General features: G+C 49.1%; 1 protein-coding gene across 1 annotated transcript; it reads left to right on the forward strand.

The window, feature by feature from the left end:
• Positions 1-81: 81 nt before the first annotated feature.
• On the forward strand, positions 82-24371 carry LOC147097205 (chromobox protein homolog 5-like). Its single transcript, XM_085973094.1, has 5 exons — positions 82-195; positions 15182-15361; positions 16942-17125; positions 20133-20230; positions 24167-24371. Exons 2-5 carry the CDS (start codon positions 15225-15227, stop codon positions 24315-24317), a joined length of 570 nt encoding a protein of 189 aa, XP_085829220.1. The 5' UTR covers positions 82-195; positions 15182-15224; the 3' UTR covers positions 24318-24371.

The raw sequence follows: 24371 nt of genomic DNA on the forward strand, positions 1-24371 counted from the left end.
ATATCGTTCTGGCGTGCGCTCTTAAAAATAATATATATTAAAAAAATTGTCGGTTGGCCCCGCCCCCTTTTTTTCAAGCTGGCAGCCCGCGCATGCGCGGTGCGCTCGACGATTTTTGGCGGGCGGGAGGCGGCGGAAAATAAAATAGCGGCGCGGCGTCGCCAATCTCTCTCTCTTCTTTCTTTATCGAGTCAGGTAATTTGCTGTTGGCTTTTTTATTTCATTCTGGGGGTATTGGGAGGGCCGTCGTGCGTTTTTTATATATATGTAAAAGAAAATAAAGGATGGGGATGATTTTTTTTCTTTTTTGTGAGGCGATTGTTTTATCCGCGTTTCATCCCCTCCCCCCTCCTTCTCCTTTCTCCTCCTCATCATCTTATTCACCATGTTTATTGTGCGATGGTGGATTCGACCAATCGGCGGCCGGCGCTGCCTCAGATTGACGGCCGTCCGGACCAATGGGAGCCGAGAGCCGCCCACATCCCGCGGCTGATTGACGGCTGTCCGGGCCAATGGGAGTTGATCGACGGCTGACCGGGCCAATGGGAGTTGAGAGACCCGCCCCGCCTGCCCGTTAATTGGACTGAGCCAATGGGCGGCCGAACCTTGCCGGGCTGCGGGCCAATCGGCGGCAGCGGTGAGCGCCCGCCCCTCTTCCTCCTTTGTTCGACGACGACTCTTCCTCCTCCGACCAATCGGCGGCCCGGGAATTGCCTGATTGACAAGGCGGCACCCGTCCCCTAGCCCCCCCCTCTGATGGACAGCTCCCTCGGCCAATCAGCGGCCCGCCTCCCCTCTAATTGACAGCGCGTCCCGGCGTTTGATTGGTTGGCTGCGCGGGGCGGGGGCGGCATTTCCTGCTGGCCGGGTTTCTCCCCCCCCCCCCCCCCGGTCTGTAAATTGACACTGTTGATTCAGTCTGCTCGGTTCTGGGGCCTTCCATGCTTTTCTGGAAGGTTCTGCAGGCACGGGGGGGGAGGGAGAGAAAGAATGCAAACACATTCCTTTAAAAATAAATTGCATGTGATGTTTTATCAACTTCATTTAGCCGCAGATCGCATGCAATGTTTAACCAACCCCACCACTTTCGTTTTGTAGTAAAACATTGCCTGCAAAAAAAAAAGTGGAGGGCTTTAGAAAACATTGCATTGCATGCAATTTTGTTGCTAAGTGAAGTTGAGGGGTTTATCAAATATTACATTGCAATTTCTTGCTAAATAGGTTTAAAGACATTGCATGCAATTTGTTGCTAATTTAAGGGATTTATATAAAACTATATATATATGCAATTTGTTGCTAAATAGGTTTATAAAACTACATGCAATTTGCTAAATAGGTTTATTAAACTACATGCAATTTGTTGCTAAATAGGTTTATAAAACTACATGCAATTTGCTAAATAGGTTTATTAAACTACATGCAATTTGTTGCTAAATAGGTTTATTAAACTACATGCAATTTGTTGGTAAATAGGTTTATGAAACTTCATGCAATTTGTTGATAGGTTTATGAAACTACATGCAATTTGTTGATAGGTTTATGAAACTTCATGCAATTTGTTGATAAATAGGTTTATAAAACTTAATTTAGTTATTAAATATATTCAAGAAGGAGTTGGCTATATTTCTTAAGGCTAAAGGGATATGGGGAGAAAGCAGGGACCGGGTACTGGATTTGGATGATCAGCCATGATCGCATTGAATGGCGGAGCAGGCTCGAGGGGCCGAATGGCCGACTCCTGCTCCTATCTTCTATGTTTCTATGCATGCAATTTGTTGCTAAATTTAAGGGATTTATAAAACTATATGCAATTTGCTGCTAAATTAAGGGGGTTACAAAACATTGCATGCAATTTGTTGCTAAATTAAGGGGCTTATAAAACATTAATTTCACAACAAATTTGTTTGCTTTATACCCCATAACATTCCTTCAGAAACAGATTGCGTCTCTTGTTTTATAAGCCCTTTAACTTTACCAGTAAATTGCATTGCCATGTTCTGTAAAACTGTTAACATGGCTTCAGAAATAAATTGCATGCAACTTTTCATCAACCCTTATCTTTCATTTTCAAATGCCTGCAGCATTTAATGTGCTTTACATTTTGTTTTGAAAGGCAAGTAATTTACCCACTTGGATTTCGCTGGGAAATGTTTTCAAAATGCAGCATGAGGAAGATTTGGATGTTGGGGAGGATAGAAAAAATGATATTTTAGTTTTTGATCGCGCAAAAGCGGTTATGACAGGATCAATACTTAATTCTCGCTCTGAAGTGGTTCATCAATGGAACAGCTGCTGTCTTGTCCTTTCAAACTTGAAAGAGTTTGGGGGTGGTTATCCCTGGTGTCCTGGAGCCAATATTTATCCCTCAACCAACATCACTTTAAAAAAATAAAAAAAATACATCATCTGGTCATTTATCACATTGCTGTTTGTGGGGCCTTGCTATGCGCAAATTGGCTGCCGTGTTTCCTACAATTCTGCGATCTCTACAGATTTGGACAGGTTGGGTGATTGGGCAAATGCAGTCTAATGTGGATAAATGCGAGATTATCCACTTTGGTGGCAAAAACAGGAAGGCAGATTATTATCTGAACGGCAATAGATTGGGAGAAGGTAAAGTGCAACGAGACCTGGGTGTCCTTGTGCACCAGTCGCTGAAGGTAAGCATGCAGGTGCAGCAGGCGATTAAGAAGGCAAATGGTACGTTGGCCTTCGTAGCGAGAGGGTTCGAGTACAGGAACAAGGATGTCTTGCTGCAGTTGTAAAGGGCCTTGGTGAGACCGCACCTTGAGTATCGTGTGCAGTTTTGGTCGCCTTATCTGAGGAAGGATGTTCTTGCCATGGAGGGAGTGCAGCGAAGATTCACCAGGCTGATACCTGGGATGGCAGGAATGACGTATGAGGAGAGATTGGGTCGATTGGGCTTGTACTCGCTGGAGTTTAGAAGAATGAGAGGGGATCTCATTGAAACTTATAAAATTCTAACAGGATTAGACAGACTAGATGCAGGAAGGATGTTCCCGATGGCGGGGAGTCCCGAACCAGGGGTCACAGTCTAAGGATAAGGGGTAAGCCATTTAGGACTGAGATGAGGAGGAATTTCTTCACCCAGAGAGTGGTGAACCTGTGGAATTCTCTACCACACAAGGCAGTTGAGGCCAATTCATTAAATATATTCAAGAAGGAGTTGGATATATTTCTTAAGGCTAAAGGGATCAAGGGATATGGGGAGAAGGCAGGGACAGGGTACTGAATTTGGATGATCAGCCATGATCACATTAAATGGCGGAGCAGGCTCGAGGGGCCGACTCCTGCTCCTATCTTCTATGTTTCTATCTGTGCTCCTCTTGCTCCTCCCAACACTGGCGGCCGTGCCTTCAGCTGCCTTGTCCCTAAGCCCTGGAATTCCCTCCGTAAACCCCCCCTCTTTTTTTTTTTCTTTTTTAAGGCGCTCCTTAAAATGTACCCCTTCGACCCGGCTTTTGGTTACCTGTCCTGATTTGATTCTGTGATGCTAATTATGTGGCTCGGTGTCAAATTTTGTTCGATAATCGCTCCTGTGAAAAGCACCTTTGGGTGTTTTCATAGAACGGTCACAGCACAAGAAGAAGGCCATTCGGCCTGTCGAGCCCGTGCCGTCTCTCTGCAAGAGCACTTCAGCTAGTCCCACTTCCCCCCCCCCCCCCCCCCCCTGTCCTTTCCCTGTAGCCCTGCATATATTTTTTTTTCCTTCAGGTACTTCTCCAGCTCCCTTTTGAAAGTCACGATTGAGTCTGCCTCCACCACCCTCTTGGGCAGCGCATTCCAGATCCTCACCACTCGCTGCGTAAAAAAAAGTTATTCCTCATGTCGCCTTTGGTTCTTCTGCCAATCACCTTAAATCTGTGTCCTCTGGTTCTCGACCCTTCCGCCAATGGGAACAGTTTCTCTCCATCTGCTCTGTCCAGACCCCTCGTGATTTTGAACACACCTATCAAATCTCCTCTCAACTTGCTCTGCTCCAAGGAGAACAACCCCAGCTTCTCCAGTCTCTCCACGTCACTGAAGTCCCTCATCCCCTGGAACCATTCTGGTCAATCTCCCCCTTTACCTTCTCTGCTCTAAGGAGAACAACCCCAGCTTCTCCAGTCTCTCCACGTCACTGAAGTCCCTCATCCCCTGGTACCATTCTGGTCAATCTCCCCCTTAACCTTCTCTGCTCTAAGGAGAACAACCCCAGCTTCTCCAGTCTCTCCACGTCACTGAAGTCCCTCATCTCATCCCACCCCCCGGAACCATTCTTGTAAATCTTTTCTGCACCCTCTCTAAGGCTCTTCGCATTCGCTCCTAAAGTGCAGAGCCCAGAATTGTCTGGTGGTCGAACCACCGCGGCAGTAGTTCCTGATTGTCAGCCGTGACTCAGTGGGTAGCGACCCTGCCTCTGAGGCAGAAGGTTGTGGGTTGAAGTCCCACTCCAGGGACTCGAGCGCAAAAATCTAGGGAGCGCCGCACTGTCGGAGCTGCCGTCTTTCGGATGAGACATTAAACCGAGGCCCCGTCTGCGCTCTCGGGTGGGCGTAAAAGATCCCAGGGCCACTATTTCGAAGAAGAACAGGGGGGAGTTCTCCCTGGTGTCCTGGGGCCAATATTTATCATAATCATAATCAACTTTATTGTCATTGTTAGTGCACAAGTGCAGTACAACGAAATGTAGGCTTGCGGCTCCCGAGAGTGTACATTTAGATTAAGACATTTAAACATTCAACATTCATTTGGCTTGTAACACATTAACATAAACATAACCATAATAAAGTGCATTGGCAGATGTGCAGGCTTTAGAGTTTATTTGTGGAGTTCAGTAGGATGACAGCCCTGGGAAAGAAGCTGTTCTTAAATCTGGTCGTACGGGTGCGAATGCATCTGTAGCGTCTCCCAGATGGCAGGAGGGCGAACAGACTGTGGCTGGGGTGGGTAGGGTCTTTGATGATGGACCGTGACCTCCGTAAACAGCGTTTCTGGTATATGTGCTCTATGGTCGGTAGCCGGGTGCCGGTAATGCGTTGGGCAGTTTTGACTACCCGCTGCAGGGCTTTCCGGTCATAGTAGCTACAGCTGCCATACCATACTGTGATATCCCTCAACCAACATAACAAAAACGGATGATCTGGTCATTTATCACATTGCTGTTTGTGGGAGCTTGCTGTGTGCAAATTGGCTGCCGCGTTTCCCACAGTGACCACACTTCCAAAGTACTTCATTGGCTGCAAAGCGTTTTGAGACGTCCGGTGGTCGTGAAAGGCGCTGGAGCAATGCAAGTCTTTAATCAAAAAGGAGATAGTTCAGGAGAAACTGAGAGCTTACATTTGTACAGGAGACTGGGACGAAGAGCACAGAGTTGGCACGTGCTCGGAGGGCCGCCTGTGCTATGACGCTGGTGACATTAAGTAAATCGCAGCCAGATTTAAATATTTACACTGGGACTATTGACATAAGACAGGAAGGGGACGTGGGGGGCCTGGAAAACACCGAATCCGTGTTTTCCAAATACCTCTTTAAAAAAAAAAAAACGAATTCACTAGGTTTATTTATATATGTGATTGAAAGTTTGACTACAGGTATTTATGTGGCAAAGGAATGATACTGGAAATTAGCATAGATGCATTGCACCAACCTCAATTTTTTTTTGCTGGCAAGTTTTTGGGGATTTCAACTACCCTTGTACGTAGAATTAAACAACACAGGAGCAGGCCATTCCGCCCCTCACCCCTGTGCCCTCTCTCTAAATGAGCTGGTCCCTCAGTCCCATTCCCCTAAATTTACTTTCCCCGGCCCCCAAGTTTGTCCCCATCCCTGGGACCGCCTATTTCCACCTCGTAGAATCGCCCGTCTCTGCCCCTTGCTTCAGCTCATCCGCTGCTGAGACCTTCATCTCTGCCTTCCGTTACCTCCCAAGCTCGACCATTCCAACGCTGAGGGGGCTGAATGACCCCCTGTTCCAAGTTTCTGTCCCATCTGCCACCCTCCGCAAACCTGACCTGCAGCCCGCATCCTAGCTCGCACCGCTCGCCCATCACGCCCCCCCCCCCGCCGTCCTCTGCTGGTTGACCTACACTGGCTCCCTGTCCGGCAATGTTTCAATTTTAGAAATTCTCATCCTTGTGTTCAAATCCCTCCATGGCCTCCTCGCCCTCTCCCTATCTCTGTAACCTCCTACAACCCTCCCTATCTCTGTAACCTCCTCCAGCCCCTACAACCCTCCCTATCTCTGTAACCTCCTCCAGTCCCCTACAACACTCCCTATCTCTGTAACCTCCTCCAGCCCCAACAACCCTCCCTATCTCTGTAACCTCCTCCAGCCCCCTACAACCCTCCCTATCTCTGTAACCTCCTCCAGCCCCCTACAACCCTCCCTATCTCTGTAACCTCCTCCAGCCCCAACAACCCTCCCTATCTCTGTAACCTCCTCCACCCCCTACAACCCACCCTATCTCTGTAACCTCCTCCAGCCCCAACAACCCTCCCTATCTCTGTAACCTCCTCCAGCCCCTACACCCCTCCCTATCTCTGTAACCTCCTCCAGCCCCAACAACCCTCCCTATCTCTGTAACCTCCTCCAGCCTCCTACAACCCTCCCTATCTCTGTAACCTCCTCCAGCCCCCTACAACCCTCCCTATCTCTGTAACCTCCTCCAGCCCCTACAACCCTCCCTATCTCTGTAACCTCCTCCAGCCTCCTACAACCCTCCCTATCTCTGTAACCTCCTCCAGCCCCTACAACTCTCCCTATCTCTGTAACCTCCTCCAGCCCCCTACAACCCCTCCGAGATCTCTGCACTCCTCCAATTCTGGCCTCTTGAGCATCCCCCACCACCCCGATTTCCATCGCTCCACCATTGGTGGCCGTGCCTTCAGCTGCCTGGGCACTAAGCTCTGGAATTCCCTTCCTAAACCTCTCCGCCTCTCTCTTGCTCCTTCTTTAAGACGCTCCTTAAAACCTCCCTCTTTGACCAAGCCTTTGGTCACCTGTCCTAATATCACCTTGAGATTGGGTGACTGCTTTGCGGAACACCTCCGTTCAGTCCGTAAGGGTGACCCCGAGCCTTGGACAGGTTGGGTGATTGGGCAGATGCATGGCAGATGCAGTATAATGTGGATAAATGCAAGATTATCCACTTTGGTGGCAAAAACAGGAAGACAGATTATTATCTGAACGGCAATAGATTGGGAGAAGGGGAAGTGCAACGAGACCTGGGTGTCCTTGTGCACCAGTTGCTGAAGGTTAGCATGCAGGTGCAGCAGGCGGTTAAGAAGGCAAATGGTATGTTGGCCTTCGTAGCGAGAGGGTTCGAGTACAGGAGCAAGGATGTCTTGCTGCAGTTGTACAGGGCCTTGGTGAGACCGCACCTTGAGTATTGTGTGCAGTTTTGGTCGCCTTATCTGAGGAAGGATGTTCTTGCCACGGAAGGAGTGCAGCGAAGATTCACCAGGCTGATACCTGGGATGGCAGGAATGACGTATGAAGAGAGATTGGGTCGATTGGGCTTATACTCGCTGGAGTTTAGAAGAATGAGAGGGGATCTCATTGAAACTTATAAAATTCTAACAAGACTAGACGCAGGAAGGCTGTTCCCGATGGTCGGGGAGTCCAGAACCAGGGGTCACAGTCTAAGGATAAGGGGTAAGCCATTTAGGACAGAGCTGAGGAGGAATTTCTTCACCCAGAGAGTGGTGAACCTGTGGAATTCTCTACCACAGAGGGCAGTTGAGGCCAATTCATTAAATATATTCAAGAAGGAGTTGGATATATTTCTTAAGGCTAAAGGGATCAAGGGACATGGGGAGAAAGCAGGGACAGGGTACTGAGTTTGGATGATCAGCCATGATCTCATTAAATGGCGGAGCAGGCTCGAGGGGCCGAATGGCCGACTCCTGCTCCTATCTTCTATGTTTCTATGTCACTTTAATTCAATGCTCCACTCCCACTCTGAGCTCTCCGCCCTCGGCCTCTTACACTGTTCCCGTGGAGCTCGACATAAGCTCGAGGAACAGCACCTCATCTTTCGATTAGGGACTTTACAGTCTTCTGGACTCGACATCGAGTGCAACAATTTCAGACTATAACCTCTGCCCCATCATTTTTTCCCTCTCTCTCACATGGCAGCTGTTGATCATCCTACCATTGTCATTCACACTTCATCTTTTGTTTCTTAACTTGTCCCATTACCATCTCCTTTTGCCTTGCACCATCTCTCCTGCCTTCCACCCTATCACAGGCCTTCCCTTTTCTCCTTTCCCCGTCTCTCCCTGCTCCTACACTTGCTTAAGAACCTGTTAGTCACAGAGTTATACAGCAGAGAAAGAGCCCCTTCGGCCCATCGTGTCCGCGCCGGCCATCAAGCCCCGTCTATTCTAACCCCATTTTCCAGCACTTGGTCCCTAGCCTTGTATGCTATGGCGTTTCAAGTGCTCATCTAAATGCTTCTTGAATGTTGTGAGGGTTCCTGCCTCTACCACCCTTTCAGGCAGTGAGTTCCAGATTCCAACCAGCCTCTGGGTGAAAAAGTTTGTCCTCAAATCCCCTCTAAACCTCCTGTCCCTTACCTTGAAACTATGCCCCCTGATTATTGACCCCTCTACTAAGGGGGAAAGTTCCTTTCTATCCACCCGATCTATGCCCCTCATAATGTTGTACACCTCAATCAGGTCCCCCCTCAGCCTTCTCTGCTCTAAGGAAAACAACCCCAGCCTGTCCAGTCTCTCTTCATAGCTGAAGCGCTCCAGCCCAGGTAACATCCTGGTGAATCTCCTCTTGCACCCTCTCCAATGCAATCACATCCCTCCTATAGTGTGGAGTTTGCACATTCTCCCCGTGTTTGCGTGGGTTTCCTCCGGGTGCTCCGGTTTCCTCCCACAGTCCAAAGATGTGCGGGTTAGGATGATTGGCTATGATAAATTGACCCTTAGTGTTAGGGGGGATTAAATACGTGGGGTTACGGGGATAGGGTGGGATATGTGTTGGTGTAGGGGTTACGGGGATCGGGTGGGATATGTGTCGGTGCAGGCTCGATGGGCCGAAATGGCCTCTATCTGCACTGTGGGGTTTCTGTGATTTCTGTGATGTGACCAGAACTGCACACAGTATTCCAGCTGTGGCCTAACTTGCGTTTTGATCCAGCTCCAAATTTTTCCAGTTCTGGCGAAGGGTCATCAACCTGGAACGTTAACTCTGTTTCTCTCTCCACAGATGCTGCCTGGCCCGCTGAGTATTTCCAGCATTTTCTGGTTTTATTTCTAAGATCTCTCTGTGTGGCTCGGTGTCAAATTTGTCTTTCCCCGCCCCCCCCCCCTCCCCTCCTGTGATGTGCCATGGGACACTTCACTGGGTTAAAAAATGCGAGTTGTTGTCAATCGTACGATTTGCAGAGTAGAAGTGGAGACAATGACAGACGATTAGCTTGAAAAACAGGTAGGGCTGGCGGGGGAGGGAAGACAGCGAGTACCAGCACAGGAACACAATAAGAGAATCTCATTTACACCTATTCACACACAGCTAATCACCTCATTAATGCTTGCAGCTTCTGTGGCGATGTGCAGGACAGAGATTACCAAACAGTTGGTAAGGGATAAATGCAAAAAAAAAACTGCTTCACGGTCCTAGAATCTGTTCTAGGTACCCTTAGCAATTTATATCTTTTGCTTAAGTTTTTTTTACAAAGGAATATCGACTAGTCCAAGCGCTCACGGTAACATGCTGAGGAGGAACAGGGCGACTTTGAACCTACAGCTCCCAAAGCTCTCCACCATTGGGGGTTTTCCACGCCTCATGTCTGGGTCTGATGTAAACGAATTGATGGCGATTTAGGAACATAAGAACATCCCCTTCAGAATCTTGTATGTTTCCGTGAGATCACCTCTCATTCTTCTAAACTCCAGAGAGTACAGGCCCATTCTACACAATCTCTCCTCATAGGACAACCCCTCTCATCCCCGGAATCAATCTAGTGAACCTTCGTTGCACCGCCTCCAATGCAAGTATGTCCTTCCTTGGATAAGGAGACCAGAACTGTGCACAGTACTCCAGGTGTGGTCTCACCAAGGCCCTGTACAATTGTAGCAAGACATCGTGGCAGGCACTGACTAGTGGGGTACCGCAGGGATCGGTGCTAGGAGCCCAGCTATTCATTCACAATATATATTAATGATCTAGACGAGGGAACTAGATGTAATATCTCCAAGTTTGCAGACGACACAAAGCTGGGTGGGCATGTGTGCTGTGAGGAGGATGCCGAGGGACCGCTCCCTCCGAGACACCCTAGTCCACTCCTCTATCACCCCAAACAGCCCTTCCCCTTCGCCTGGCACCTTCCCGTGCAAGCGGAGGAGATGTAACACCTGCCACTATACCTTCCCACTGTCCAGGGCCCCAAACACCCCTTCCAGGTGAAACAGCGATTTACTTGTACTTCTTGCCATCTAGTATACTGTATTCGCTGCTCACGGTGCGGTCTCCTCTACATTGGGGAGACCAAACGCAGATTGGGTGACCACTTTGCGGAACACCACCGTTCAGTCCGTAAGGGTGACCCCGAGCTTCCGGTCGCCTGTCATTTTAATTCACCGCTCCATTCCCACTCTGACCTCACCGTCCTTGGCCTCTTGTATTGTTCCACGGAAGCTCAACGTAAACTCGAGGAACAGCACCTCATCTTCCGATTAGGCACTCTGCAGCCTTCCGGACTCAATATCGAGTTCAACAATTTCAGATCATAACCTCGGTCCCTATTTCATTTTTTCTTGTAATTTTTCCACTCCTTTTCCCCCCCCCCCCCCCCTTTCCTTTTGTTTCGCTCTCACACCTGACAGCTATCCCTTGCCCTGCCAGTACACTTTACACCCAATCTCAGCCGATTACCATCTCGTCTAGCTTCTAATACCTTTTATTGTCTCTTTTACTCCTTTTGTTTCTTTTATTCTTTTGTCCGATCGCAGCCCTGCCTCCGATCTATCTTTTCTTTCCAGTTTTGAAGAAGGGTTCGACCCGAAACGTCAACTCAAATTTCTGTCCACGGATGTTGCCTGACCTGCTGAGTTTTTCCAGCATTTTCTGTTGTTATTTCCAGTACGATTTGGACAGGTTGGGTGATTGGGCAGATGCATGGCAGATGCAGTATAATGTGGATAAATGCGAGGTTATCCACTTTGGTGGCAAAAACAGGAAGGCAGATTTAATAATAGATTTAATAATAGATTAAATTACTCTGACCAGTAATAGATTGGGAGAGGGGGAAGTGCAACGAGACCTGGGTGTCCTTGTGCACCAGTCGCTGAAGGTAAGCATGCAGGTGCAGCAGGCGGACAATACTCAAAGGTGTGGTCTCACCAAGGCCCTGTACAACTGCAGCAAGACATCCTTGCTCCTGTACTCGAATCCTCTCGCTATGAAGGCCAGCACACCATTTGCCTTTTTAACCGCCTGCTGCACCTGCATGCTTACCTTCAGCGACTGGTGCACAAGGACACCCAGGTCTCGTTGCACTTCCCCTTCTCCCAATCTATTGCCATTCAGATAATAATCTGCCTTCCTGTTTTTGCCACCAAAGTGGATAACCTCGCATTTATCCACATTATACTGCATCTGCCCAATCACCCAACCTGTCCAAATCCTACTGGAGTTTCTCGGCATCCTCCTCACAGCACACACGCCCACCCAGATTTGTGTCGTCTGAAAACTTGGAGATATTACATCTAGTTCCCTCGTCTAGATCATTAATATATATTGTGAATAACTGGGGTCCTAGGACCGATCCCTGCGGTACCCCACTAGTCACTGCCTTCCATTCGGAAAAAGACCCGTTTATTCCAACTCTTTGCTTTCTATCTGCCAACCAGTTCTCTATCCAAGTCAGTACCTTGCCCCCAATCCCATGTGCCTTAACTTTGCACGCTAGTCTCTTATGCGGGACCTTATCGAAAGCCTTCTGAAAGTCCAAATACACCACATCCACTGATTCTCCCTTATCTATTCTACCAGTTACATCCTCAAAAAATTTCCAGTAGATTAGTTGAGCACGATTTACCTTTTGTAAATCCATGTTGACTTTGTCTGATCCGGTCACTGTTTTCCAAGTGCTCTGCATCTTTTATAATGGACTCTAGCATTTTCCCCACTACCGATGTCAGGCTTACCGGTCTATAATTCCCCGTTTTCTCTCTACCACCTTTTTTAAATAGTGGGGTAACATTAGCTACCCTCCAATCCATGGGAATTGTGCCCGAGTCTATCGAATTGTGGAGTGGTGGCGGCGAAGGGCATAGATGCATTTAAGAGGACGCTGGGTAAACACACGAGGGAGAAAGGATATAGAAGGAGCCTGCACTGAGTCGATGGGCCGAATGGCCTCCTTCTGTGCTGTTATGACTCTTCTGATAGGGTGAGATGGAGTTAGGGGTGGGAGGAGGCTCGTGTGGAGCATGAATACCAGCACGGACCAGTTGGGCCGAGTGGCCTGTTTCTGTTGCGGTAAATACTTCGTAAGGGCTTGGCATTTCTCCAGCGTCTTTCCCCACCTCAGGACGTCCCAAATCACAGCCAATGGAGTACTTTTAGAAGCGGAGTCACTGTCGTAATGTGGGAAACGCGGCAAACCGTTTGCGCACAGCAAGCTCCCACAAACAGCAATGTGATAATGACCAGATAATCTGTTTTTTTAGTGATGTTGATTGAGGGATCAATATTGGCCCCAGGACAAAGGGGATAACTCCCCCCGCTCTTTCAAGTTTGAAAGGACCAGACAGCAGTTGTTCCATTGATAAACCACTTCAGAGCGAGAATTAAGTATTGATTCTGTCATAGCCGCTTTTGCGCGATCAAAAACTAAAATATCAGTTTTTCTATCCTCTCAAAACATCCAAATTGCATGTGATGTTTTATCAACTTCATTTAGCCGCAGATCGCATGCAATGTTTAGCCAACCCCACCACTTTCGTTTCGCAGTAATACATTGCATGCAGTGTGCTGCTAAAAGACAGTGGAGGGGTTTATAAAACATTGCATTGCATGCAATTTGTTGCTAAGTCTAGTTAGGGGGTTTATAAAATGTCTGACGGTAGCGAGAGGATTCGAGTACAGGAGCAAGGATGTCTTGCTGCAGTTGTACAGGGCCTTGGTGAGACCACACCTGGAGTATTGTGTGCAGTTTTGGTCGCCTTATCTGAGGAAGGATGTTCTTGCCATGGAGGGAGTGCAGCGAAGATTCACCAGACTGATACCTGGGATGGCAGGAATGACGTATGAGGAGAGATTGGGTCGATTGGGCTTGTACTCGCTGGAGTTTAGAAGAATGAGAGGGGATCTCATTGAAACTTATAAAATTCTGACAGGACTAGACAGATTAGATGCAGGAAGGATGGCGGGGGAGTCCAGAACCAGGGGCCACAGTCTAAGGATAAGGGGTAAGCCATTTAGGACAGAGATGAGGAGGAATTTCTTCACCCAGAGAGTGGTGAACCTGTGGAATTCTCTACCACAGAGGGCAGTTGAGGCCAATTCATTAAATATATTCAAGAAGGAGTTAGATATATTTCTTACGGCTAAAGGGATATGGGGAGAAGGCAGGGACAGGGTACTGAGTTTGGATGATCAGCCACGATCTCATTGAATGGCGGAGCAGGCTCGAGGGGCCGAATGGCCTACTCCTGCTCCTATCTTCTATGTTTCTATGCATGCAATTTGTTGCTAAATTAAGGGATTTATAAAACTACATGCAATTTGTTGCTAAATTAAGGGGGTTACAAAACATTGCATGCAATTTGTTGTTAAATAGGTTTATAAAATTGGTCCCAGGACACGGAGAACTACCCCCCCCCCTTCCCCACACAGCTCCTCATCCAATACTGTCCATGGGCACTTTTGATGTTCACCCGAGAGGGCCTGGGTTTAACGTCTCACCCAACAGACGGAAAATTGTGGGGTCTCTGTCTGCAGTGGGTGGGGAACAGGAGGGGGCTAGATTCCAGTGTAGCCCAGAAACCCCCAACCACCCCCCCCTTCCGAGCACAGCAGTCGCATTTCCGTTGTCCGCGTTGCTTCCACATTCAGCCCCAGGGCCGGGAGCTCCAGTTCTGCCCAACCTCGTACGTACCACAAGGAGGCGAATAGCATAGAAAAATAGGAGCAGGAGTCGGCCCTTCGAGCCTGCTCCGCCATTCAATGAGATCATGGCTGCTCCTCTATCTCAATACCACATTCCCGCGCTCTCCCCATACCCCTTGATGTCTTTTGTGTCTAGAAATCTATCTATCTCCTTCTTAAATATATTCAGCGACTTGGCCTCCACTGCTTTCTGTGGTAGAGAATTCCACAGGTTCACCACCCTCTTGAGTGAAGAAATTTCTCCTCATCTCAGTCCTAAATGTCCTACCCCGTATCCTGAGACTGTGACCCCTCGTTCGAGACCACCCCCCCCCCCAGCCAGGGGAAACATCCTCCCTGCATCCAGTCTGTCTAGCCCTGTCAGAATTTTATACCTTTCAATGAGATCCCCTCTCATTCTTCTAAACTCTAGTGAATACAGGCCTAGTCGGCCCAATCTCTCCTCATACAACAGTCCTGCCATCCCAGGAATCAGTCTGGTGAACCTTCGCTGCACTCCCTCTATGGCAAGTATATCCTTTCTTAGGTAAGGAGACCAAAACTGCACACAGTACTCCAGGTGTGGTCTCACCAAGGCTCTGTAACTGTAGCAAGACATCCTTGCTCCTGTACTCAAATCCTCTCGCGATGAAGGCCAACATACTGTACCATTTGCCTTCCTAACTGCTTGCTGCACCTGCATGTTTGCTTTCAGTGACTGGTGTACAAGGACACCCAGGTCCCTCCGCACATCAACATTTCCCAATCTATCGCCATTTAAATAATACTCTGCCTTTCCGTTTTTCCTACTGAAGTGGATAACTTCACATTTATCCACGTTATGTACTGCATCTGCCATGTATTCAAGTAGAGGCGAGATAAACACGAGGGAGAAAGGAATAGAAGGACATCCTGTTCGGGTGAGATTAGTAGTAGGGGTGGGAGGAGGCTCGTGTGGAGCATAAACACCAGCACAGACAGCGGTTCCCGTGCACGCCCGTCAAACTAGTGCCAAGTGTGCAGCTCCTGGGCGGTGGATTGACGGTCTTGGGGTTTTTTTTTGTCTCTTAGGATTTCTCAGAACCAGACCTCGTTCCCCCTACAGGCCGACAGAATGGGAAAGAAGGTCAAAAGAAAGTCAGACGAGATGTCGTCGGATGAGGAGGAGGAATATGTGGTGGAGAGGGTGCTGGATCGGCGGGTCGTCAGAGGACGGGTGGAGTTCCTGCTCAAATGGAAAGGTTTCTCCGAGTAAGTCCCACTCTCTGTGAGAATTCCTGGTCACAGGGGAAAAGCCCCTGGCATGTAACCCCGCCCGTTGCTAATCTATCATAGAAACATAGAAAATCGGAGCAGGAGTAGGCCATTCGGCCCCTCGAGCCTGCTCCGCCATTTAATGAGATCATGGCTGATCATCCAAACTCAGTACCCTGTCCCTGCTTTCTCCCCATATCCCTTGATCTCTTTAGCCTTAAGAAATATATCCAACTCCTTCTTGAATATATTTAATGAATTGGCCTCCACTGCCTTCTGTGGTAGAGAATTCCACAGGTTCACCACTCTCTGGGTGAAGAAATTCCTCCTCATCTCAGTCCTAAATGGCTTACCCGTTAACCTTAGACTATGACCCCTGGTCCTGGACTCCCCCGCCATCAGGAACATCCTTCCTGCATCTAGTCTGTCTAGTCCTGTTAGAATTTTATACGTTTCAATGAGATCCCCTCTCATTCTTCTAAACTCCAGCGAGTATAAGCCCAATCGCCCCAATCTCTCCTCATACGTCATTCCTGCCATCCCAGGTATCAGTCTGGTGAATCTTCGCTGCACTCCCTCCATGGCAAGAACATCCTTCCTCAGATAAGGCGACCAAAACCTCCGTTCAGTCCGTAAGGGGGACCCCGAGCTTCCGGTCGCCTGTCATTTTAATTCACCGCCCCATTCCCACTCGGACCTCACCGTCCGCAGCCTCTTGCATTGTTCCACGGAAGCTCAGCGTAAGCTGGAGGAACAGCACCTCATCTTCCGATTGGGCACTTTACATCCTTCAGGACTCAATATCGAGTTCAACAATTTCAGATCATAACCTCGGCCCCTATTATATTTTTTACCACACCTTTGATTTGTGCCTTTTCCCTTTCTCTCTCCCACATGGCAACTGTCTCTCACTCTGCCAGCGCGTTTCACACTTCATCCAGAGCCATCCTTTGTCTCTTTACCTGTCCTATTACCATCTCGTCTCACCTTGAATATCTCTTAATGTCTCTTCACCTCCCACAGACCTTCCCCTTTAGTGCTTTCATTCCCTCCCCCATTCCCCAGCCCCCCCCCCCCCCCCAAACTTGCTTTTTTAAATCTGTTTCATTTCCAGCTTTTTTTCTCAGTCCTGACGAAGGGTTTCGACCTGAAACGTTAACTCTGTTTCCCTCTCCACGGATGTTGCCTGGCCTGCTGAGTTTTTCCAGCGTTTTCTGTTTGTTATTTCGGATTTCCAGCATCCGTAGTATTTTGCTATCACTTTAGTTTCAGATTGGACTACATCGCTCTCTCTCGTTAATGTAAATTTCAATCATATTATGGTCACTTGTCCCTAAAGGCTCTCTCTGTCTCTCTCTCTCTGTCTCTGTCTCTCTCTCTCTCTCTCCGTCTCTCTCTCTCTCCGTCTCTCTCTCTCCGTCTCTCTCTCTCTCTCCGTCTCTCTCTCTCTCTCCGTCTCTCTCTCTCTCTCTCTCCGTCTCTCTCTCTCTCTCGGTCTCGCGCTCTGCCCCCCCCCCCCTGTCTCTCCTGTTTTTTAAATTGTATTTTTTGCCCCCCCCCCCCCCTGTGTGTGGCAGGGATGACAACACATGGGAGCCGGAGAAGAACCTGGACTGCCCAGAGCTGATCGGGGAATTCCTCAAAACCTACAACAAGGACAAGGAGAATGGGGCCGGCTCCAAGGACAAGCCGGAGAGCGTCAAGCGGAAGTCCTCTATCGTCAACGGCAATGAGGAGCCCAAGACCAAGAGGAAGAAGGAGGTGGGGGCCACTGTTCGAGACGGGGGGGCGGGGGGCTGTGTGCATCCCCGACGTTCCTCGTGTGGGGGCTGTTTAGATCCCCGGGCATGGAGACGAGGAAGAAGGGTCAGCTCTCTGAGCGACATCTTTCCCCGCTCCGCTGAGATTTCATCATCGAATTTCCACAGGGCAGAAGGAGGCCATTCGGCCCGTTGTGCACGTGCTGGCTCTTTTGACAGAGCTCCCCAATTAGACTCCCTTTTTCCCCAGAGCCCCGTCTGCAAGTTTTTCCCGTTCAGTTATATATCCGATTTCCCCTTTTCAAAGTTATAATTGAATGTGCTCCCCATCGCCCTTTCAGGCAGCGTGTTCCAGATCACAACAACTCGCTGCGTAGAAGAAAAAAAATCAACTCCCTCCATGGCCTTCTCGCCCCCTCCCTATCGCTGTAACCTCCTCCAGCCCCCTACAACCCTCCTTATCAATGTAACCTCCTACAACCCTCCCTATCTCTGTAACCTCCTCCAGCCCCTACAACCCTCCCTATCTCTGTAACCTCCTACAACCCTCCCTATCTCTGTAGCCCCCTACACCCTTCCCTATCTCTGTAACCTACTCCCACCCCCTACAACCCTCCTTATCAATGTAACCTCCTCCAGCCCCTACAACCCTCCCTATCTCTGTAACCTCCTCCAGCCCCCTACAACCCTCCCTATCTCTGTAACCTCCTCCAGCCCCTACAACCCTCCCTATCTCTGTAACCTCCTCCAGCCCCCTACAACCCTCATCTCTGTAACCTCCTCCAGCCCCCTACAACCCTCCCTATCTCTGTAACCTCCTCCAGCCCCTACAACCCTCCCTATCTCTGTAACCTCCTCCAGCCTCTACAACCCTCCCTATCTCTGTAACCTCCTCCAGCCCCTACAACCCTCCCTATCTCTGTAACCTCCTCCAGCCCCTACAACCCTCCCTATCTCTGTAACCTCCTCCAGCCCCTACAACCCTCCGAGATCTCTGCGCTCCTCCAATTCTGGCCTCTTGTGCATCCCCCCGCCCCCAATTTCCATCGCTCCACCATTGATGGCCGTGCCTTCAGCCGCCTGGGCTCTAAACACTGGAATTCCCTCCCTAAACCTCTCTGCCTCTCTCTCTCTCTCCTCCTTTAAGGCGCTCCTTAAAACCTCCCTCTTTGACCAAGCTTTTGGTCACCTGCCCTAATATCTGCTGATGTGGCTCAGTGTCAAATGTCTGTTTGAGAAGCACCCTGGGACGTTTTACTACGTTAAAGGCACTGTATAAATGGAGTTGTTGTAACTAGCGGGGTGCCGCAGGGATCAGTGCTGGGGCCTCAACTATTTACAATCTATATTAATGACTTGGATGGAGGAACCGAGTGTACTCAAGCCAAATCTGCTGAGATACCAAGACAGGTGGGAAAACAAGTTGTGAGGAAGGACACAGAGTCTGCGAAGGGATACAGACGGGTTAAGTGAGTGGGCAAAAATTTGGCAGATGGAGTATAATGTGGGGAAAATGTGAGGTTATCCACTTTGGTAGGAAGAATCGAAAAGCAAAATATTATTTAAATGGAGAAAGACTACAGAATGCGGCGGTACAGAGGGATCTGGGTGTCCTCGTACATGAGCTGGAGTACTGTGTGCAGTTCTGGTCGCCTCACTATAGGAAGGATGTGATTGCTTTGGAGAGGGTGCAGAGAAGATTCACCAGGATGTTACCTGGGATGGAGCGCCTCAGCTATGAAGAGAGGCTGGACAGGCTGGAGTTGTTTTCCTTGGAGCAGAGAAGGCTGAGGGGGGACCTGATTGAGGTGTACAAAATAATGAGGGGCATAGATAGGGTAGATAAAGAGGAACTTTTCCCCTTAGTGGGGGGGTCAATAACAAGGGGGCATAGATTCAGGGTAAGGGGCAGGAGATTTAGAGGGGATTTGAGGAGGAACTTTTTCACCCAGAGGGTGGTTGGAATGTGGAACTCAATGCCTGAAAGGGTGGTGGAGGCAGGAACCCTCACAACATTCAAGAAGCATTTGGATGAGCACTTGAAATGCCATTGCATACAAGGCTATGGACCAAATGCTGGAAAATGGGATTAGACTGGACAGGGATGGATGGGCGGCGCAGACACGATGGGCCGAAGGGCCTCTTTCTGTGCTGTAAAACTCTATGACTCTATGAAACACAAAAAGTCAGCCCGCAGGTACAGCAAGTAATTAGGAAGGCTAATGGAATGTTGGCCTTTATTGCGAAGGGGGTTGGAGTATAAAAGTAGGGAAGTCCTGCTACAACTGTACAGGGCGCTGGTGAGACCGCACCTGGAGTACTGCGTACAGTTTTGGTCTCCATATTTAAGGAGGGATATACTTGCATTGGAGGCAGTTCAGAGACGGTTCACGAGGTTGACTCCTGGGATGAAGGGGTTGACGTATGACGAAAGGTTGGGCCTATACTCATTGGAGTTTAGAAGAGTGAGAGGGGATCTTATTGAAACATATAAGATTCTGAGGGGGCTCGACAGGGTAGATGCAGGGAGGATGTTTCCCCTCGTGGGGGAATCTAGAACTAGGGGGCATAGATTCGGAATAAGGGGTTGCCCATTTAAAACGGAGATGAGGAGGAATTTCTTCCCTGATGGTCGTGAATCTTTGGAATTCTCTATCCCAGAGAGCTGTGGAGGCGGAGTCAGTGAATACATTCACGGCGGAGATCGATAGATTTTTGAAAAACCGGGGAACCGAGGGTTATGGGGAGCGGGCAGGGAAAGTGGATCAGATCAGCCATGATCTTATTGAATGGCGGAGCAGGCTCGAGGGGCCGAATGGCCGACTCCTATTTCTTGTGTCCTTTATGTACTTCGGCTCATTTTTCGGAGTGTCCTGGTTGGCGGGGGAGGGGGGGGGAGAGAGGGTATAATGAGGTTTTCCATCCCCCTACCCGCCCATATTTCAGTGTTTCACCGTGACCTCAACTCTCTCTCGCTATCCCCCCCCCCCCCCCCCCCCCCCCGACAGGAGGAAGACAGTGTCCGCGGCTTTGAGCGAGGCCTGGAGCCGGAGAAGATTATCGGAGCCACTGATTCCTGCGGAGAGTTGATGTTCTTGATGAAATGGTGAGCCAATAGACGGACAGATCCTTTTTAAAAATTGAAATGGTACAATTTTAAAGGGGGGGGCGTGTAGGAGCTGAGAGACATGGGGTTGTACTACATAGAATTGCACAGAATATACGGCACAGACGGAAGCCATTCGGCCCATCGAGTCCGTGCCGGCTCTCTGTGGAGCAATCCAGTCAGTCCCATTCCCCCACGCTCTCTCCCCGTAGCCCTGTGAGTTTATTTCCCTCAAGTGCCTATCCAGTCTCCCCTTGAAAACTTTGAGTGTCTCCGCTTCCACCACTTCTGTCGGCAGCGAGTTCCAGGTCCTCACCACTCGCTGTGTAAAAAAAGTTTTTCCTCACATATGCCCCCCTGTATCTCTCACCCAAAACCTTAAATCTGTGTCCCCTAGTCCTTGTACCGTCAAACTAGTGGGAACAGCCTTTCCCCGTCTAGCCTATCCAAACCCTTCATAATCTTGAACACCTCATCAAATCACCTCGCAACCTCCTTTGCTCTAATGAAAACAAATCCAGCTTCTCCAACCTGTCCTTGTAGCTAAGATCCCCCCTCATCCCCGGAACCACTCTGTTAAATCTCCTCTGCACCCTCTCGAGGGCCTTCACATAGAAGATAGGAACAGGAGGAGGCCATTCGGCCCCTCGAGCCTGCTCCGCCATTCAATGAGATCATGGCTGATCGTCCAAATTCAGTACCCTGTCCCTGCCTTCTCCCCATATCCCTTGATCCCTTTAGCCTTAAGAAATATATCCAACTCTTTCTTGAATATATTTAATGAATTGGCCTCAACTGACTTGTGTGGTAGAGAATTCCACAGGTTCACCACTCTCTGGGTGAAGAAATCCCTCCTCATCTCAGTTTCACGTCCTTCCTAAAGTGTGGTGACCAGAACTGGACGCAATACTCCAGTTGTGGCCTAACCAGCGCTTTATAAAGGTTCAGCATAACTTCTCTACTTTTGTACTCAATGCCTCTACTTATGAAGCCCAAGATCCCCTATGCTTTGCTAACCACTCTCTCAATATGTCCCGCCGCCTTCAGGGACCTCTGTACCCTGCGTTAAGTGTATATTGCATCTCCCTGTTCCTTATGCCAAAATGCATCACCTCTCACTTCTCTGCATTAAACTCCATCTGCCACTTGTCTGCCCATTCTGCGAGCCTTTCTATGTCCTGTTGCAGTCGATTGGTATCATCCTCACTGTTTGCCACACCCCCGAGTTTGGTGTCCACTCGAGCCTCCTCCTGTCTTTCCTCATCTAAATCTATCAGCATAACCCTCGATTCCTTTCTCCCTCATACGCTTATCTAGTCTCCCCTTAAATGCATCGATACTATCCGCCTCAACCGCTCCCTGTGGTACTTTCATAAATCTTTTGAAGGTGGCAGGCCAAGCTGATTGGGCTTTTCTTTTGGCATACAGGATCCTTGACTTTATTAATGGCGGCATAGAGTACAAAAGCAAGGAAGTTATGATAATCGCAATCTGTTTCGGTGATTTGGATGAGGGGACTAAATGTAACATTTCCAAATTTGCTGATGACACAAAGCTAGGTGGCAGTGTCAGTTGTGAAGAGGCTTCAAGGGGATCTCGACAGGCTCAATGGAATTTAACCCTGAAAAGTGCGAGGTGATGCATTTTGGACGGACAAATAAGGCAAGGGAATACACAATGAGTGGTAGGACCCTAGGAAGTACAGAGGGTCAGAGGGACCTTGGTGTACATGTACATAGATCCCTGAAGGCAGCGGAACAGGTAGATAAGGTGGTTAAAAAGACATATGGGATACTTGCCTTCATTAGCCGAGGCATAGAATATAAGAGCAGGGAGGTTATGATGGAGCTGTACAAAACGCTGGTGAGGCCACAGCTGGAGTACTGTGTGCAGTTCTGGTCGCCTCACTATAGGAAGGATGTGATTGCTTTGGAGAGGGTGCAGAGAAGATTCACCAGGATGTTACCTGGGATGGAGCGCCTCAGCTATGAAGAGAGGCTGGACAGGCTGGGGTTGTTTTCCTTGGAGCAAAGAAGGCTGAGGGGGGACCTGGTTGAGGTGTACAAAATGATGAGGGGCATAGATAGGGTAGATAAAGAGGAACTTTTCCCCTTAGTAGGGGGGTCAATAACAAGGGGGCATAGATTCAGGGTAAGGGGCAGGAGATTTAGAGGGGATTTGAGGAGGAACTTTTTCACCCAGAGGGTGGTTGGAATGTGGAACTCAATGCCTGAAAGGGTGGTAGAGGCAGGAACCCTCACAACATTCAAGAAGCATTTGGATGAGCACTTGAAATGCCATTGCATACAAGGCTAGGGACCAAATGCTGGAAAATGGGATTAGACTGGACAGGGATGGATGGGCGGCGCAGACACGATGGGCTGAAGGGCCTCTTTCTGTGCTGTAAAACTCTATGACTCTAAGGCAGGTGGAATATAATGTGGATAAATGTGAAGTTATCCACTTTTTGGTAGAAAAAACAGAAAGGCAGAGTATTTCCTAAATGGTGAAAGATCGGGGAATGCAGATGCTCAAAGGGACCTGGGTGTCCTTGTACATGAGTCACTGAAAGTGAATGTGCAGGTGCAGCAAGCCATGAGGAAGACAAATGGTATGCTGGCCTTCATTACAAGAGGATTTGAGTACAGGAGTAAAGAAGTCTTACTCCAATTATATATGGCCTTGGTGAGACCACACCTGGAGTACTGTGTGCAATTTTGGTCTCCTTACCTAAGGCAGTGACTAGTGGGGTACCGCAGGGATCGGTCCTAGGACCCCAGCTATTCACAATATATATTAATGATCTAGACGAGGGAACTAGATGTAATATCTCCAAGTTTGTAGATGACACAAAGCTGGGTGGGCGTGTCTGCTGTGAGGAGGATGCCGAGAAACTCCAGGATGATTTGGACAGGTTGGGTGATTGGACAGATGCAGTATAATGTGGATAAATGCGAGGTTATCCACTTTGGTGGCAAAAACAGGAAGGCAGATTATTATCTGAACGGCAATAGATTGGGAGCAGGGGAAGTGCAACGAGACCTGGGTGTCCTTGTGCACCAGTCGCTGAAGGTAAGCATGCAGGTGCAGCAGGCGGTTAAGAAGGCAAATGGTATGTTGTCCTAGCGAGAGGATTCGAGTACAGGAACAAGGATGTCTTGCTGCAGTTGTACAGGGCCTTGGTGAGACCACACCTTGAGTATTGTGTGCAGTTTTGGTCGCCTTATCTGAGGAAGGATGTTCTTGCCATGGAAGGAGTTCAGTGAAGATTCACCAGGCTGATACCTGGGATGGCAGGAATGACGTATGAGGAGAGATTGGGTCGATTGGGCTTTTACTTGCTGGAGTTTAGAAGAATGAGAGGGGATCTCATTGAAACTTATAAAATTCTAACAGGACTAGATGCAGGAAGGATGTTCCCGATGGTCGGGGAGTCCAGAACCAGGGGTCACAGTCTAAGGATAAGGGGTAAGCCATTTAGGACTGAGATGAGGAGGAATTACTTCACCCAGAGAGTGGTGAACCTGTGGAATTCTCTACCACAGAAGGCAGTTGAGGCCAATTCATTCTTAAATATATTCAAGAAGGAGTTAGATATATTTCTTAAGGCTAAAGGGATCAAGGGATATGGGGAGAAGGCAGGGACAGGGTACTGAATTTGGATGATCAGCCAGGATCTCATTGAATGGTGGAGCAGGCTCGAGGGGCCGAATGGCCGACTGCTCCTATCTTCTTTGTTTCTCTATTCAAGGCTGAGATCGATAGATTTTTGAACTCGTGGGGGTCGGGTGAGAAAGTGTAGTTGAGACAAGTTTAACTATGACTGTATTGAATGGTGGAGCAGGCTCGAAGGGCTGTATGGCCAACACCCGACAAGCACGACCCTCCTATTTATTTTTCCTTCTTTCTCCTCCCGCCCCCACCCCCCCCTTGTAGGAAGGATTCTGACGAGGCCGACTTGGTCCTGGCCAAAGAGGCCAACGTGAAGTGCCCCCAGATCGTGATCGCCTTCTACGAGGAGCGGCTGACGTGGCACGCCTACCCGGCCGAGGACGAGGAGCGGCGGGAGGAGGCCGAGGCCAGCTAGAGACGGGCGGGCGTGCGTGCCGACTCTCGCCTGGGGTGGGGGGGGTGGCGGTTG

The sequence above is a fragment of the Somniosus microcephalus genome, chromosome 33, assembly GCF_052327205.1.
Source record: "Somniosus microcephalus isolate GS21.2 chromosome 33, FLI_Smic_1.0, whole genome shotgun sequence".
Lineage (NCBI taxonomy): Eukaryota > Metazoa > Chordata > Chondrichthyes > Squaliformes > Somniosidae > Somniosus > Somniosus microcephalus.

Coding starts and splice junctions, on each gene's coding strand:
- LOC147097205 (XM_085973094.1), top strand. CDS start 15,225: ATGGGAAAGAAGGTCAAAAGAAAGTCAGACGAGATGTCGTCGGATGAG. Junction 15,362..16,941: donor AAATGGAAAGGTTTCTCCGA/GTAAGTCCCACT, acceptor TGTGTGTGGCAG/GGATGACAACACATGGGAGC. Junction 20,231..24,166: donor TTGATGTTCTTGATGAAATG/GTGAGCCAATAG, acceptor CCCCCCTTGTAG/GAAGGATTCTGACGAGGCCG.